The sequence below is a fragment of the Hipposideros armiger genome, unplaced genomic scaffold, assembly GCF_001890085.2.
Source record: "Hipposideros armiger isolate ML-2016 unplaced genomic scaffold, ASM189008v1 scaffold_42, whole genome shotgun sequence".
Taxonomy (NCBI): domain Eukaryota; kingdom Metazoa; phylum Chordata; class Mammalia; order Chiroptera; family Hipposideridae; genus Hipposideros; species Hipposideros armiger.
The window spans coordinates 934783-951983 of NW_017731392.1; the positions used below are offsets into that span (position 1 = coordinate 934783).

General features: G+C 34.3%; 1 protein-coding gene across 15 annotated transcripts in view; it reads left to right on the forward strand.

The window, feature by feature from the left end:
• PCGF5 (polycomb group ring finger 5) overlaps positions 1-17201 on the forward strand; it is a 111845-nt gene that overhangs the window by 83754 nt on the left and 10890 nt on the right. For 14 of the 15 annotated variants that reach the window (XM_019639075.1, XM_019639077.1, XM_019639064.1 and 11 more), the window contains 3 exons: positions 5777-5875; positions 8566-8655; positions 15470-15529. In XM_019639075.1, coding sequence (XP_019494620.1) covers positions 5777-5875; positions 8566-8655; positions 15470-15529 — 249 coding nt within the window. The remainder of the gene's footprint in view (positions 1-5776; positions 5876-8565; positions 8656-15469; positions 15530-17201) is intronic. The other variant, XM_019639078.1, reaches the window with a different exon arrangement.

Sequence of the window (17201 nt, forward strand, 5' to 3'; positions counted from 1 at the left end):
AGAATACAAATAGCAAAATGGCAGATATAAATCCTACCGTATCAGTAATTGCGTTAAGTGAAAGTGGATTAAACTCTCCAGTTAAAGGTGGAGATTGGCAAAATGGATAAAAATACATGACACAACTATATGCTATCTACAAGACATATACCTTAGATTCAAAGACACAAATAGGTTGAAAGTAGGAGATTGGAAAAAGAAATAACATATACACAGTAACCAAAAGAACAGGAATAGCTATAGTAATATCAGGCAAAATAGATTTTCAGACAAAAATGATCAGAAACAAAGGAGGACATTTTTTAATGATAAAAGTGAACCCATGAAGAAAATAAAACAGTTATAAATATACCTGACAACAGAGCCCCAAAATATAAGCAAAACCTGACAGAATTGAAGGGAGAAATAGACAATTTAACAATATACCACCTTTCAATAATAGCTAGAACTAGACAAAAAGGTCGCTAAGGAAATAGATTTGAATAGCACTAAAACTAGACCTAACAAACATCTGTCTCTTCCCAACAACAGTAGAATACAAATTTTTTTCAAGTGTATATGGAACATTCTTCAGGATAGACCATATCTTAGGACACAAAACAAATTTCAATAAATTTAAAAGGATTGAAATTATACAAAGTATATTCTCCAAGCATAATGGGATAAAATTAGAAGTCAGTAATGGTAGGAAACTTGGCAAAATTAGCAATTGTATGGAAATTAAGCAAGACACTTCTAAATAAGCAATATGTCAAAGAAATCACAAGGGAAATTAGAAAATACTTTGGGATAAATGAAACTGAAAATGCAACATAGCAAAACTGTGGGATGTAGTAAAAGCAGTGTTTAGAGCAAAATTTATACCTATAAAAAGAATAAAGATCTCAAATTAATAACCTAATCTACCTTAAATTAGAAAAGAAGAACAAACTGAAAGAAGAAAGGAATTAATAAAGATTAGATTTAAAAATAAAATAGAGAATAGATAAGCAACATAGAAAGTTAATGAAACCAAAACATTGTTCTTTGTGAAGATCAGCAAAATTGGCAAATCTTTTGCTAGATAGTAAGGGAAAAAAGAGAAGACTGAATTTACTAAAATCAGGAATAAAAGAAGATATTTCTAGTAACTTTACAAAAATAGAAAGACTTATAAGAGAATGCTATGAACAGTTGTATGCCCCAAAAAATTAGATAACTTAGATAAAATGGAAAATTCCTAGAAAGACATGAACTGCCAAAACTGAGGAAAAAAAAGAAATAGAAATCTGAATAGACCTATATAACAAGCAAAGAGATGAAATTAGTAATTTAAAATTTTTACAAGTTCCCACAAAGAAAAGCCCAAATGTTTCAAAAAGAATTAACACCATAAGCATTTCATAAATGCTTCCAAATGATAGAAGAAGGAACACTTCCGATTTATTCCATGAGGCCAATATTACCCAGATGCCAAAACCAAAGACATCACAATAAAAACTTTTATGAATCAAAAGACATGATCAACAGACTGAAAAGGCCACCTACAGCATGGGAGAAAATATTTGCAAATCATGTACTGATAAGGGGTTAATATCCAGAATATACAAAGAACTCTACAATTCAACAACAAAAATAATCCAATAATCCAAATAAAAATAGGGCAAAGGAGTTAAATAGGCATTTATCCAAAGATGATATAAAAATGGCTAACAAACATAAAAAAAAGGTTCTCTACGTCACTAGTCACCGGAGAAATATAAATCAAAACCGTAATAACACTGCTTCACACCCATTAGAATGGCTGCTATCAAAACCATAGCAAAACAGAAAAAGGCAAGTGTTGGTGAGGATATAGAGACATAGGAGCCCTTGTGTACTATTGTTAAAATTGTAAAACAAGAATTGTAAAATGTGCAGCCTCTATGGAAAACAGCATAGAGGTTCCTTGAAAAGTTAAAAACAGAACTACCCTGTGATCTAGCAATCTCATTTCTGGGTATATATCCAAAAGAATTGAAAGCAGAGTCTTGAAAAGATATTTGGACACCCATGTTCATAGCTGCACTATTCACAATAACTAAGAGATAGAAGCAATCCAAATGTCCAACAACATAAATGGATAAACAAAATGGGAGATACAATGGAATGTTACTCATCCTTAAAAAGGAAGGAAATCCTGTCATATCCTACAGTGTGGATGAACTTGAGAACATTATGCTAAGTGAAATAAGCCAGTCACAAAAAAGATAAGTACTATGTGATCCCACTTTTAGTCAAATTCATAGAAACAGAAAGTAGAATGATGGTTACCAGGGGTCAGGGGAGGGCAGAAAGGGAGTTATTTAATTGGTATAGAGTTTCAGTTTGTCACGATGAAAACGTTCTGAAGATGTTTTCACAACATGTGAATATACATAACACTACTGAACTATATACTTAAAAATGGTTAAGATGGTAAATTTTATGTGTTTTTTACCACAATAAAAATTGCAGAGTAGTTTTTTAAAAAGGAAAACTATGACCGGTTTTCTTCATGAATACAGATGCAAAAATCCTCAAAAAATACTAGCAAACTGAATCTAGCAGCTTATAAAAAGGGTTACACACCATGACCAACATACAAAACTTAATTAGTGGTGATAGACTATATTAATTTTTTTTAAGGGGGTGAAAAACCACATGGTCATCTCAGTAGACGAAGAGAAAGCATTTGACAAAATCCAACAGTTTTTTTTGTTAAAAAACACTCAGATTAGGAGTAAAAGGGAACTTCTTCAACCTGATAAAATGCATCTACAAAAAATCCACAGCTATCATAATTAATGGTGAAAGACTGAAAGCTTTTCCCCTAATATCAGAAACAAGACAAGGATGTTTGCTCTCACCACTTCTATTCAACATTCTACTGGAGGTTCTAGCTGGAGCAGTTAGACAAGAAAAAGAAATTAAATCATCCAGACTGGAAAAGAAGTAAAACCATGTTTGCAGATGGCATGATCTGAAATACAGAAAATCCTCGGGAATTCACAGAAAAACTATTATAGCTAATAAACAAGCTTATCAAGTTTGCAGGATATAAGAATTAGGAACAAACATGGAATGACAATCCAAAAATGAAATTAAAGTAATTCCATTTATAATAGCATCAAAAAGAATAAAATATTTAGGAATATGTTTAACCAAGAAAAAGTGTAATATTTATACACTGAAAACTACAAAATGTTGAAAGAAATTATTAAGGCCTAAATAAATGAGACATCCCATGTTCATGGATTGGCACACTTAATATTATTAAGATGTTAATCCTATACAAATTGCTCTCCAGATTCAGTGAAAACCCTAACCAAATTTCTGCAAAAAACAAACTCTTTTTGCAGAAATTGACAGGCCGACCTTGAAAGACTTAGGAAATCCAAGGGACCTGGAATAGTCAAAACATTAATTATTATCATAAGAATTAGAATTTGTTGAATTATGTCCTAGAACTGGAAGCCCATCTAATTTGTGATATGGACCACTATCTAATTTCAGATCAAGTCTTTTAACTCTTCTAGAACAAAGGGATAATGGGTACTCTAGGATAACCACATTAAAGCAGACTTTTTTGAACTGTTCCTCTTCTGGTCTGAGTTGGAAGGAGCAAGTTAGAAGGCAAGGGGATTGTCTCATGAAAGGGAAAGGTAACATTCTCCAAACACTCCTTATAATATTTCTTCAAATATACAGGTGTGCCTGAAATGTTCTTCCCCTCAGGGCAGCTCGACGGGGCCTGGACTATACATCCACTGCCTCAGGCAGCAGTCTCCCTTTACCTGCCTGTGTGTAGGACAAATATTTCCCCCTTTTCCATGTGTGTTATGAAATGAAATGGTAAGGAAGAAGCACAGCTCTTCGGGTCCTCTCTTTAAGGTTCTCCCCATCACCCTCATCATCTACTGAACACTCTTAATTGCCATTGCCCCTCTTAAAATGTGTCAGTTACTTTTCAGAGATATGTAGAGCAATTCCCAGGTGTACTTAGCTTAGCTAGAAAACAACACGGGTAATTTGGTATAATTATAAAGTGTTTCTATTGAGAAAGAATGCATAATTGTTATATTTTTATTTTGTAAGTACTTACAAATTAAATATTAAATTTAATATTTAGGTTGGAATTTGTTAGAGATTGATTTCAAATGATTGAATTATGAATCCCAGAAACAAGCTTTTGCCTAGATTCTCAAATCTTCTTTTAACTCTTCTGACATTTCTATAATTATAATTTCTGAAAGGTTTTTTTCATGGTCATTTCTGTATCTTCTTTCAACAACCTGAGATTTCTCTGCAGATGAAAATACACTTAGAGGGCCTTCCAATATCCTCACATTATTCTCTAACTTAACTGGGACCTATAAAATGCTAGCCATTTGGAGCAAGAAAGTAGATAGGAAACCTTGGTGTGGTTGAGTTGTGAACAAATAACAGAGAAGATCTATATGTACATTTATCCCTTTGTTTTCATGCTGTTTAGATGTCAGTCTTCACCTTTGAAATGGGTAGAGTATGTTTTGCTTTAGAGGTAACTTTTAACTACTTTTAATGGATACTTTACCATCTGAATTGTGACAAAGTATCATTTGTAGATTCATTTCATTGGTCGTTGCTAGGAAATACAGGTAATTTTGCTGGGAATATATTTGCTAGGAAATACATATTGACTGGATAGTTCTACTTTTGACTTAATTAATTTAAGAACGTGTCCAAATTATTGACCTAATTTCCTCTTCATATAAAAATGTATTTTTAAAAGATCCAATCGCTGGTTTTTGTTTTGGTTTTTGTCTTAGTATTGGTAACTTCTTCTAAAGTTTGGGGATGTAAATTTATCTCACAAATTGGTTCGTATTTATCACGTCTGTAACCTCATTTTGACTCATTTTCAGTTTGGGCATCCATTCTGGACTGGTTCTTATATGTTAGTAATGTTCAAGCTTAAAGAGTGAATTACTACTGCTGATGAAATGAAAAAAACCAAGGCACATAGAACATTGTTTTTTTAGTCAAGTACTGCCACAGCCCATCCAACACTGACTGGGCGTGTTTCTTCCCAACCAAGAGTTCATTCCACGTGACTTAGTTGCTGGGACTCTTGTGGCCTAACTGGCCTCTGTTGACCCCTAGGGCTCCTTAGAGCCACAATTGACATGACTGCTTTTTAAAATATTTAGAAGTTATGAGACTTTTTCAGAATGTCCCTAATACTTTCAGAAATGACATTGTATAATATTTTATATGCTTTTTGTGACCTTTGTTTTCAGTTAAACTCATGAGGTGTTCACCAAAGTGTCTAGAGCAGCGGTTCTCAACCTTCCTGATGCCGCGACCCCTTAATACAGTTCCTCATGTTGTGGTGACCCCCAACCATAAAATTATTTTCGTTGCTACTCTATAACTAATTTTGCTACTGTTATGAATCGTAATGTAAATATCTTTTTGTTTTCCGATGGTCTTAGGCGACCCCTTGTGAAAGGGTCGTTTGACCCCCAAAGGGGTCGCGACCCACAGGTTGAGAACCGCTGGTCTAGAGGTATGCAGATTATCTATTTGCCAGGATTTTCCTAGCATACATGATAGTACATTCTTGAAGAATGTTGTGTATCTAAGAATTAGGAACTTTTTTATCCACAAGTACTAAAGAGCTATAAATTGTAATATTTTCAGAACACATTTTGAAAACACTCAAAATGAAATAACCCCTTTGGTTTCTTTTAAAATAAGGTAGAATATTTTAATTAATAATCTTTATTTCCTTTAGGGTTTAATGAAGAAATTCATTCGATGTTCTACACGTGTAACTGTGGGAACTATTAAAAAATTTCTGAGTTTAAAACTAAAGCTTCCAAGTTCTTATGAGGTAAGTTAATAGTCTAACCTTGATCTTTTTGGTAATTCTGATCTGAAGTAAAATTCTAACAAAATAAGTAAAAATTAACTGGGAATATATTTAAACTAAAATTTTTGGAAACGTATTCATGTTAAAAATTTAATTTTTAGAATATAATATTTTATTTATGTAATCTGTATTTTTTAATTGAACATCCTGACTAAAACATGATACTAATGCATTTACTGTTTTATAATTAGAGAAGACATTTAAATAACTAAGTATTCTCAAAAGAAATATCTCAGTTAAATGGATTCTTTTTTTGTGTTTTTTTTTATGCCAAATGCTTTAGGGTGTGTCTTTTTGTTTTTAATCTGAGACCTTTGCAATCCCTTTGTAACCAATTCTTTATAGACTTCTTTTTTAGAATGTAAAACATCTTTTTTCAAAAGGGATTTTGTAAGTAATGTTCCTTTAATTTCATGATATGCAAAAGTAATATTGTTGAGCACTAGGTGAAACCTAGGTTTTGCCAGTTTCTTTACAGGAGAGATAAATTGCCCTGATATTGATCACAGTACAACTCGTATGTGTTCAATGTTTAGAGAATGTTTATGATCCTAGGAGTATGATTATAACATAATGAGGAAACATGGCTATTATTTCTCATCTGCTGGAATGGCAGTCTTACAATTTATATTAATTACCTCTTCCTCCCCTTTGGGTTCTGATAGTAGCATCAAAAAAAACTAAAGACCAAGACTGGTTTCCTAACAAAGACACCAAAGGCAACATAGTTTTTCAGGCTGATGTACCCCAGTGTTCATATGAACAATCATAGCAGCAATGAAATGGGATTTGAAACATAGGCGTTGATAGGTAGCAAATCTGTGTTTTTTAAAAAGCCTCTGATCCTGAACTTAACTTTAAAAAATGCTCCCAAATCACTAATATATGGATGAAAAATTAATTCTCACTATGGTTTACTCCTACATATAAAAAAAAAAACTTCCAGAAACATCAACTTTTACATTAGGAAAAAAATTGTGAAAGTCAAAGCCCTATGTACTTGTTAAAAGTAAAAGGTAATAACAGTTTATAGAAATAACGGTGAAAATAGAAAATGAAATTGTTTTTATGGTTTGGTTTTGTACTTTATTCCCTTCTTTCAAGATACCAAATGCAATTTTATTTGCTGACTTTTAAGTGTGAATCACTGAGTTATTTTCCATTTTTCAGGAAGTTGTTAGAGCTTAAAGAACTATTACCCTCGTCCAGCCTTACTGCTGGCACATATTTCCCTCTAGGAAAAGACGGCGGGGAAGAGACTCAATCCACTGACAGCTCCTTAGCTATCCCAATGCAAAGGACTTCTGTAATTTTTAGTGTATTTACTGGTTCCCCCTTATTTGCTGCCCAACATGTGGGGGGGATAATTTAATGAAATACTTGATAGCTAAAGATTCTGTAACAACAGTGCTTATTGGGGCAGGATAGTTTGGTTTTTAAATAACAGTAATAGAAGCAGTATGCCTAATTAGGAATTGCATCCTATGTAAGTCCCATTACTTCTTTGTTTATGAATTTATTTTATGGGCAAGATGAAAAAAATGAAATTATTTGTGTTAGTCTTTTAAAAATAAAATGTCTGAAAAACATTTTGAGGTTCATGTAAGTCACCATAAATCATCAAAAAAATCAATATAATTTATCTAATAATTTGTCCAATACAATTAGAACTATGTTCATTTTAAACCTAAAGTTCAAAACTCTATTTTCTGTTTAGCCAAACACAGAACTGTTTAAAACCTATTCTTCTCCCCTTCCAACTTTTAAATTAAATCCTGTCAGTTTGCTTTTAATAGCTAGAGAATCAAAATGGTGTTTTTTTTTTATAGGAATCTGTTGTAAACCCTTGATTATGCTTTGTTGAATCTGTAAATCGTAGCCACAATTCCTGTGGCCTTCTTAAGGATTGGGGGTTGTTTGGTTCCTGCAACACTAGAGCAAGAGTGAGCATTGATAAGTCCAACCCTTTTTTGAAGTTCCATGGTAGATGAGAAGGGCGCCCTGTTATTATTAATGGAAGTTACCAAGCAGAGCAGAGAGGCTGGATAGCCCTAGGAGAGACGTAGGCCAGAGGCATGGGCCTAGCAGTGCTGACAACTTAGCTATAGCTAATTTCTGGGAATTCTCATATGCCTCAAAGGCCCCATAAATCGTGCATCCATATTCATTCATTTGCCCTCTTTGAATACAAACAAATGAGAGGATAGTAACTCTTTCAAATCTTGGGAAGGTGAAAGGATTCTGAGAGAGAAATCCATAAAGCAAAAGTGCTGTGAGTAACTGTGAGATTTCCACAGTTTCTTCTCATTCAGGAATAGGCAATCTCAGAAATAGTTCTAAAATCTCAAACGTGGCAGAGAGCGACATCACTAAGAAAGTTTACACTGCATTTCAAAATTACTTGTGTGAGCCTGAGATACAGGTATGTGGGACAAGACAAACAGTGCTTCATGGTACTTATACCTGAATTAATACGTATGAGATGGACCAGTGCTTTTAATAAAAATACTGTGTTCTTTTTAAGTAATGAGTAATACATCTGTTTTGTTACAACTATTTGAATGTTTTTTGAAATTTGAAAAAAAACATGCAAAACAGTTACGAATTCAAAATTACTTATGTTAACGGGTCTGTAACTATTCTTTTTAAAGTTGGATGTGCTGTGCAATGGTGAAATTATGGGGAAGGATCATACTATGGAATTCATCTACATGACAAGATGGCGACTAAGAGGCGAAAACGTAAATTGCTTTTATATTTACCTATGTGTATATTTAGTTATATACTATTATGTTACTCAAATTTAACAGTATTACTTAGAAACTAAAAGAACAAACTAGCTTGGGAGAGAGAAGAAACTTGTTCCTCTTTCCGTTTCTCCTACCTACTCCATGATAATTGATCTCAAGTACAAGACCAAGGTCTGTGTTAAATGTGGTTTGTTATATTTAAGGTGAGTTTAAAATCCCATCTGAATATGTTCAGAACTCTACTAACTTCAAGACATAGAAGATGCACTCACATTTTTAAAAAGCCCAATAAAATACTGGAACTTTTAACTATATGGAATGGGAGTAGATATTTTTTGGTCATCATAGAGGGGACAGATAGAGTAGAATCTTGATGATCTTTTTTTCAGGTACCTCCTTTACTTTGAAAGTACACAGTTGTACTGAAGGGTGAGTTTACAGTAGTTTCTGATGCCAGATTAGATTATTGTGTCTTATTATTATAGGTCTTAGGCAATATGGGAGAATGTTTAAAAGGAGAAAACCTAAGAAAATTCAAAAATCCCAAAAGGAGAATTTTATATTTTAAACTGTACCTTTGATTAGAGTTAATTAGAAGGTTCAAGCATATCTTATCTGAGTTATATGTAATATTGATTGATATTAGGGAAATTTCAGGGGCTACAGGTTATAAAGCTAATATATAACAGTAAGGAATATAGTAATAATGCTGCCAGAAATTTTCCTCATAATCTGATTACATGAATTACACTAATTAAAATTGACTAGAAAGTTGGACTAAATGACCTCCAGGGTCCTTTTAGACATTAAGATTTTGTGTTGTTTAGGGTACTTATATCAAATGTAAACATCTATGGAACTGTTATGACACAAACCCCAATCTTTGTTTTGCATGCCATTTAGTGGTTAGGAAATTTGGCTATTTTTCAATAGAAATGTCTTGATATGATATAATAATAAATGATGCACCTAGCTTCTTAGTCATTATTTTTTTCTATTTGAATCCCAGTTGGGTAAAGCCTTACTTGTGAGTCTGAATTCTCATGACCAGGAAGAAAGAAATGTTCTAGCACTAGTCACCGACTAGTTACGTGCCCTCGAAGAACTCATTAAACCTCACTTGGGCTTTTTTTTTAAAATTGTCTTTGTATTTGGTAAATTTCTAGCCTTTCTATTTTCCAGTTTTTTAAATGGTTGTTCATACATCACCCTCATTTAATCCTTCCAACCAAAATGTTTCGGGTGTCAGGTACAGATTACAGAGATAGTCACTTCTCCCTCACCCAGCAGTGTCGGGGCTTAGATATTGGAATATTACACATAATGTTAATATCATGCTGATATAATTTTAGCTTTCTTTGATAGTACTTTGGGCATTTCAGTATGTTCTTGAAACCATCATTATCAGTAGCTTTGCCTTAAGGCTGAAGAGATGTAAGTAGGCATCCACTGCACAACCTGTCTGGCATTCACTTGTCCTTTGCAAGATAAGATCCCTCCCCAAAGGTCACCCGCACTGCCCGTTATTTTAATGTCAAAAATGAAATAGCTGATTTCTAGAAATTATTATTAATAGACCATCAATTAAATCAGCCTTCACTACAATTGTGTTTCTGATTATACATTTCTGAATAGTTTAAATTCCTTAGTTGTTTAAAGCATGTTTTAATAAAAGTTGGCTCAAAAATGGTTCGGTATTATATGATTTTTCATTCAGGTAAAAAGTAAACCAATAATAGAAAAATTACCACGTTATATTCAGTGCAACAGTAAAATAATATAATAGCCTTTTTCATTTTTTTCTGGCATGACAAACCTGTTTCTTGCTTGTTACCCTCTTCCAACCTGTTTCTCCCTTAGTCTTCACAATCTCAATAGTTCTAAGATTAGTGTTATAGTTCCTTTTTTCCAGTCTCTCTGACCAAAATCGCTGAAGCCAGTTCTGATTAGTTTTTCTTTTATTCATCCTTATATAAATTTTGTGACCTCTCTACCATACATACACCATATACTATACAAAATACTATACCCGGAATCCTGGTACTCTTACCACCTCCACTTCTACCCCATCCAGGCCCCCGTCACTGCTCTCCAGGTTTCCATCAGTCTCCTACCTGTGCTCCATGCTTCCACGCTTGCTGCCACCCATCCCCCTTCCCATCCTCACCCAGCACAGCAGCCAGAGTGATCTTACAACAATCCAGAACATGTCAGTTCTCCACTTGGAGCCCTCCAGTAACACCTGATATCAATTTAGATACAAGCCAAAGTCCTCCCAGGGACCTGCAGACACAGACCCCACATGATTCCCCCACACATCTCTCTGATCTTACCCTTTCCTGTCTCCTCTGGCTCACTGCATTTGGCCTCACTGGCCTGTGTTTCCTCAAGCATGCCAGGCTTGCTCTGGCCGCCCCAAGTGTCCACCTCATTTGCTCCTTTGATGCCCTTGACTCAAAGAATTTTGCTTCTACATCACCTTCTCAGTGAGGCCTCTAACTTGGCTTAGTGTTACAATAATCCCCTCTCCCACTCCAGCGCTGGCACTCTTTTCGGCCTTACTGTTTTCCACAGTATTTTATCCTATCTGATGTACTATGCCTCTTGTTTGTTTATTGTTTGTCTCCCCAGTTAAAATGTAATTTGAGAGCAGAGATTATGTTTGTTCACTGCTGAGTCTTAGCACTGAGAGCAGTGCCTCGTGCAGATAACTCAATAAATATTTGAAGAGTAAATTGAATGACAAATTTTATCTTTTATAAGGTAATATTTATGCAAAATATATCCTAAAGATTATTTCATTTATTTGAATTTCAGTTTTTCAATTTTCTGTTAAATGAAAAATGTTTGCACTTATTCCAATTATGAGTTATTATAGTAATTGATTAATGCTGACAGAATGAATGGACACATTAGCAATAAAGCAATCTTTTCCTGATTATGCCCCTACTAGCATATTTATTGCAATCACACACCTTCCCATCTCTACCCTGCATTTCCAGCAAGATGCTAGGATGTCTGAAAAATCCACATTACTCTACCTCCTGGTATTGCTAACTTGCCCTGCCTTGACCTGAGGTCAACTTACTTCTTAAACTAAGTGGGTTTTTTGGTTTTTGTTTTGTTTTTTTGCCAGAAATACAATTTATTGAATAATTCATACTTTACCTCATTGTTTTGAGATGTATATATGTATCTGTACATGTGTGTATATACACACACATATAAAAACATATATGTGTGTGTGTATATTTATAGCATATACACACACATACATACATATATGTATATAGATATGTTCCTGGACATTCTGTTTTGTTCTTCTGAGCAGGTCTTATCCCTACACCAGCATTACATGTTATGTAGCTTTTATAAAAATCTGATCACATAACACCCTTGTCTAGAACCCATCAATTGCCCATTTTCTTTGGGAGAAATTGAAATCAAGTCCAAACTAACTTATAAGGCAAATAATTGGGCCTTCTAGGTCGCTTTATTGATATATATTAGTATCTGTAACGGAACACCTGCTTGTTACCGTTTTCAAAATTGTGTTGGTTGGTTTTACCTATTTATTTTTTCAAATGTGCTTGAGACTAGGATTGTGATTGGCATTGAATTAAATTTCTAGGTTGATTTGGCTGGAATTGGCATCTTTGCAGGTTTTTGTTCTGTTCAGTACTGTGGGGTAGCTTGTGTTCACTCTCCTGGGTTTCATGAGTAAAGTCTGGTTTTCTTTCCTCCTCATGTTGGATGCCACCTCTGCCTCTCTGGGTCTTCTGCCGCAGGCAAGGTGACTTACTCCATATTCTGATCACCTCTTTACCTTGTCCTGCTTGTAGACTCCTAGGAGGGATCTCAGGGAAATTGATTGTGTGTCCATTTCTTAAGTGCAGTGACACAACTCCCTGTCCCATACGGCATCTGTGGCACTCCTTTCCTTTAGCCTGGGGCAGGCTCAGCCTACTTTCTGTGGTCCCTGCTGTTGCTGGATCCTTGTCTTCATTTTGATGCATTTTTCAAAGATTTTTATCTTTAGGAATCAAATATCTGGTCAAACTTAGCTAACTCCTAGAAATTTTTCAGTTCATGACAACATTGCCACCTCAAGATTGTTATCCTCAAGATTGGCTTAGTAATGTTGGTTCATCTTTTGCTCATTAGTGGGAAAAAATGTACTTTTTATTTAAACCAATGCTTCTCAAACTTGAATGTGAGTATAAATCACCTGGGGATCTTGGTGAAATACAGATCCTGACTCAGTAGGTCTGGGATGGGGCCCAAGGTTCAGCATTTCTAACAAGCTCCCAGCGGATGCCCGGGCATCTGAGCTTTGGACCATCCTTTGGCTAATAGGATTTGAGGAGCTGTGATCCATGACTACTCACTTACCCTGTGGCGTCCGCAACTATAAATAGAATGTAGAATTACAGAATTAGTTATCTAGACTAACCAGCAATCTAATACACGGATCCTGTTTGTAATATCCACGCAGTGTTCATTACATTTTTTGAAACATAAATGGAATCATATGTGTTGTTCTGCATCTTCTTTTTCTCACTTGATAATATGTCTTATGGAGAATCAGTAAACTTTGAAATAATTTTTTGTACCAAGTTGGTAGTATTCCATTTATGTGGCTGTACCATAATTTGATTAACACATTCCTTTAGTAGACATTTAGATATTTTTTTTAATTGTTTGACATTACAAGTAGTGAGATGCAATTCCAGGACATACATCTTTTTGCATCTGTGCAAGCATATTCATTGACTAGATTACAGATGTGGATTTACAGAGTATTCATGTTTTAAGTTTTGATAACTACTAACAAATTGTCCTCTAAAAAGATTTAGCACTTTATATGCACACCGATAATGTATGAAAGTACCCATTTTCTGACATCCTTACCAACACTGCATATTATCAGTTTTGAATTTCTGTGAAGTTTCTTTTTTGTTTTTTTTCCCGTGTGATGTTTATCTTTTTCTTATTGACTTCTAGGAGCTCTGTATGTATTCTGAATACTAATCTTTTCTTATATGTGTTGCTATTTCCTCCCAGTTGTGTCCTGCTTCCTAATTTTGCCTCAGTTTTTTGATCCTTAAAATTTGGATAACAATACCTGCCTTGAAATTTTTCAGTAAGAATTAACAAAATAATATATAATAAAGTACTTAGCGGAGTGCCTGCCATAATAATTGTTAGTTATTTTATTAATAACTTATGTATGTTAGCTTTTATTAGCATTCTCTCCTCCTGCACTTAGGCTCACCTCAGAGCTTACTGTTAATACCTCTTGCTGTTCAGCCTCAGCTGTCATCATAAACTCATCGTCTCCCTGCTCACCTTTTCTTGGATAAGTTGAGTACCTGCTCTCAGTACAGCCCCTCTTTCCCAGACGATCCTAGTTGGTTTTATCTTCCAGCCACCCCTGCCAGTCCATATTTAAAACTGCTGCACCACGCTTGCCTTGCTTTGCTTTATTTGAGTTATCAAGGAGTTTTTAGGAAAAGCAAACATCTATCTTGACTGATAGAGATGAATGGGGGGAAAATCACTTAATGGAATTGCCTCTTTCCACCTTAACTCTTTACTTTTGTGAAATGCCATTTAGGACTTGCATAGTTAGGGAAAGCCTGATAGGGAGAGCCTGAGGACTCTTCAGAGAGAAAAAGGGGACGGTTGCCAAGGACAGCATTGCTGGGCATGTCTGCCAGCATGTAGATGAGCCCTGTACAGAAATTCAAGGACTAACTTCTAGGGAGACTTTAGACTAAAGTCTTTGGGAAAGTGAAAAATGTCTAAGATTTTATTTAAAAGGCTGCCAATGTATTTGTGTTAATCATTGCTTACTTAAGTATTCTATCAAAGTATATCTTTTAAAAAGCCACTCTGGGATGTTAGATTTATTCTGGTTAATTTACGCCTCATATTTTTATGTGAGTTTTGTTTCATTCTGTAGAGGCATGCAGCATTGAATTCATATATGCCTAATTATGTTGAACATAATATTAAAAATTATTTTTAGCATAATATTGAGAAATCAAGATTTGGGAATGATTTTTTTAAATATATGAATAGTTTAAAAACTGTTAAAAGTTAGTGAGTTTACAAATGAACCAACTCAGTAGTTTTAAAATACGTTCATTAATTGATTTACTCATAAAACATTTTTTGACTGGCTGCTGAATGCCAATTCTGGGCCTTAGCTATTAAGATTGAAAATATGAATAAGATGTGTGGACTCAAGGAGCTCACAATTTGATGCTATTAAAATAGATATGAAGACTAAGAATCTAATCTGAGCAATATAAAGAACCTAATCTAATACAGAAAATGGATCCCGTCCAGGTTGAGGCAAGTTCCATGCCCTCTCCGAGTTCTGAGATCCTTAAACAGTGTGACTTTCAGAAGGTAGTTGAGGAGGAGACCTAGAAGAGATTAATCACAGGAAGGGATGGAGGAAAGTGGGTACACCTCCTGTATTGAAAGTTGAGAGTTTTCTCAGGAGTTAGCATTTTAAGAGGAGATGGAATGGATACGCTGCCATTTTGGTAAAATATTTGCAGAATATTAACAAAACTTACATTTAGATGCTAAAATTATTTCAAGCTAAATTTTACCAGTCACTTAAGTTATTAAAATCAATTTTTTACAAAAAGCAACTACCATATTTTGGAAATTGTTTACTTAAAATTAATCATGTTGACTCATATTTGACGTTAAAATATTTAAATAATCAGTTTTAAATATGTATCCAGTTGTGGATGCCTCTTATCTGATGAGTTCATCTCCTCCGCAGTTTCGGTGTCTGAACTGCTCAGCCTCGCAAGTCTGCTCTCAGGATGGCCCTTTATATCAGGTAAGAGGCACTCACGACTGTACATATGACCCTAACGATGCCACCACAAAGGGGATTACTTTCATCCCAGACTCAAGTTCTTAAGACATGTAACTTTTCAAAACTAATACTAATTTGAGCTACAGAACTTCATCTTTTCAAATTATGTCCCCAAAGTTTTCTGTTGTTTTAGTTCTCTTGAAATATATCTAACTACACTAAAACTGAAATTCTAAATGTTAAATCCATTATTTATAAGTCAAGAATTTCTAATCATTACCAATTTCAGCCTTTGAGAAAGCTCTGCTCCATATTGAATCTCTGTTCCATACTTAACACTGCTTTGTGTGTTATTTTTTAAAATTAATCATTCACCCACAAGCGAAAGATAAAATGCCAGATGAGATGAAGCTGAATAGCAGCAGCAGCTGAGTGTAATTGTGAACTTCCTTCCTAGGTCCTGCCCTAAGTACAATACTTTACTTGGGTTACCTCTTTTAATACAGAAATGATAGTGAACTAATTTAATAATGCACTGATATACTTGGATGGGGATCTGAGGAAAGTTTATCTAATAAAAATACATTTTAAAACTTTGGGAAATAGAGACTTAGGGTAGTATACTAAGGATTACTGTTGAGTACAGAGATGATCTATGATCAGCCTTAATCCATGGATTAAACATAGCATTTCTTAAAAATCCCCATTGTTCTTTTATTCCAGAATTTAGTCTTCATTCTTATTTTGTTAGAGCCAAAAAAAGGAAAATTGTAATTCCTACAAAACTCAATTAGCTATCTTACCTCTAATGTTTTAGGGTTGGAACAAATGAATGTATGTTAATTATTATTAAAAGAACCTCTTCAAATCTCTAATCAAAAATGTTAAATTGGCAATTTCTCTAGAGTTTCCCTCAATTTTTATTGTTAGTGCTGTGATAGCTCAATCCCCCCGTCATTAAAATGCATGCTTTTTAATACACACAGGTTAAGTATTGGGTTTTTAGCTATGGCTTAAGCAATTTAACAACTATAAAGGCCAAGAGAAAATCATTTAGGAGAAGAAAATCATCCTTCTCCTTACATTATGCAGTTCAGGGCGAGGGGTAAGTAAATAATATCACTTAACGAGAGGTTTGTAGCTATCTGAAGTATACGGATGTTTTAGCTTCACAGTTGATTTGAGTATGATGCACTGCATGGTAGTGATGCCCCCGCCTTCAGCTGTAACTCATACACACATGGCTTTTTGCTTTTCCTCTTGGCATTGATGTCTATTTATTTCCTTAGAAATAAAGATGTTCTGAAACTCTAAACATCTGGAGCAAGACCACATTTTCAATAATCCACACCAATTTCCTTTTCTTTCTTAAACACCTCATTATGGATTATACTCCTGTCAGAAAGTTGTAATTAATAGGATGCACCTTTAGCCAAAACCCAGCTAGAAAATTTCAAGGAAAAAAATTATTACTTTTTAATTACAAGCAAATACTATGTATATAGCTTTATACTATTAAAATGTTTAAGTTTTGTGAAAATTCCCTGACATGGACAGTTTTCTAGGAAAATACCAGTGGACCAAAGTTTAACCAAGAAGAAGGAAAACTTAAATCACTAAGTCATGAAAGACATAAAAATACTTATTAAAGAATTACTTCCTCAAAGGATACCTAAATAGTTTTATGGTCACA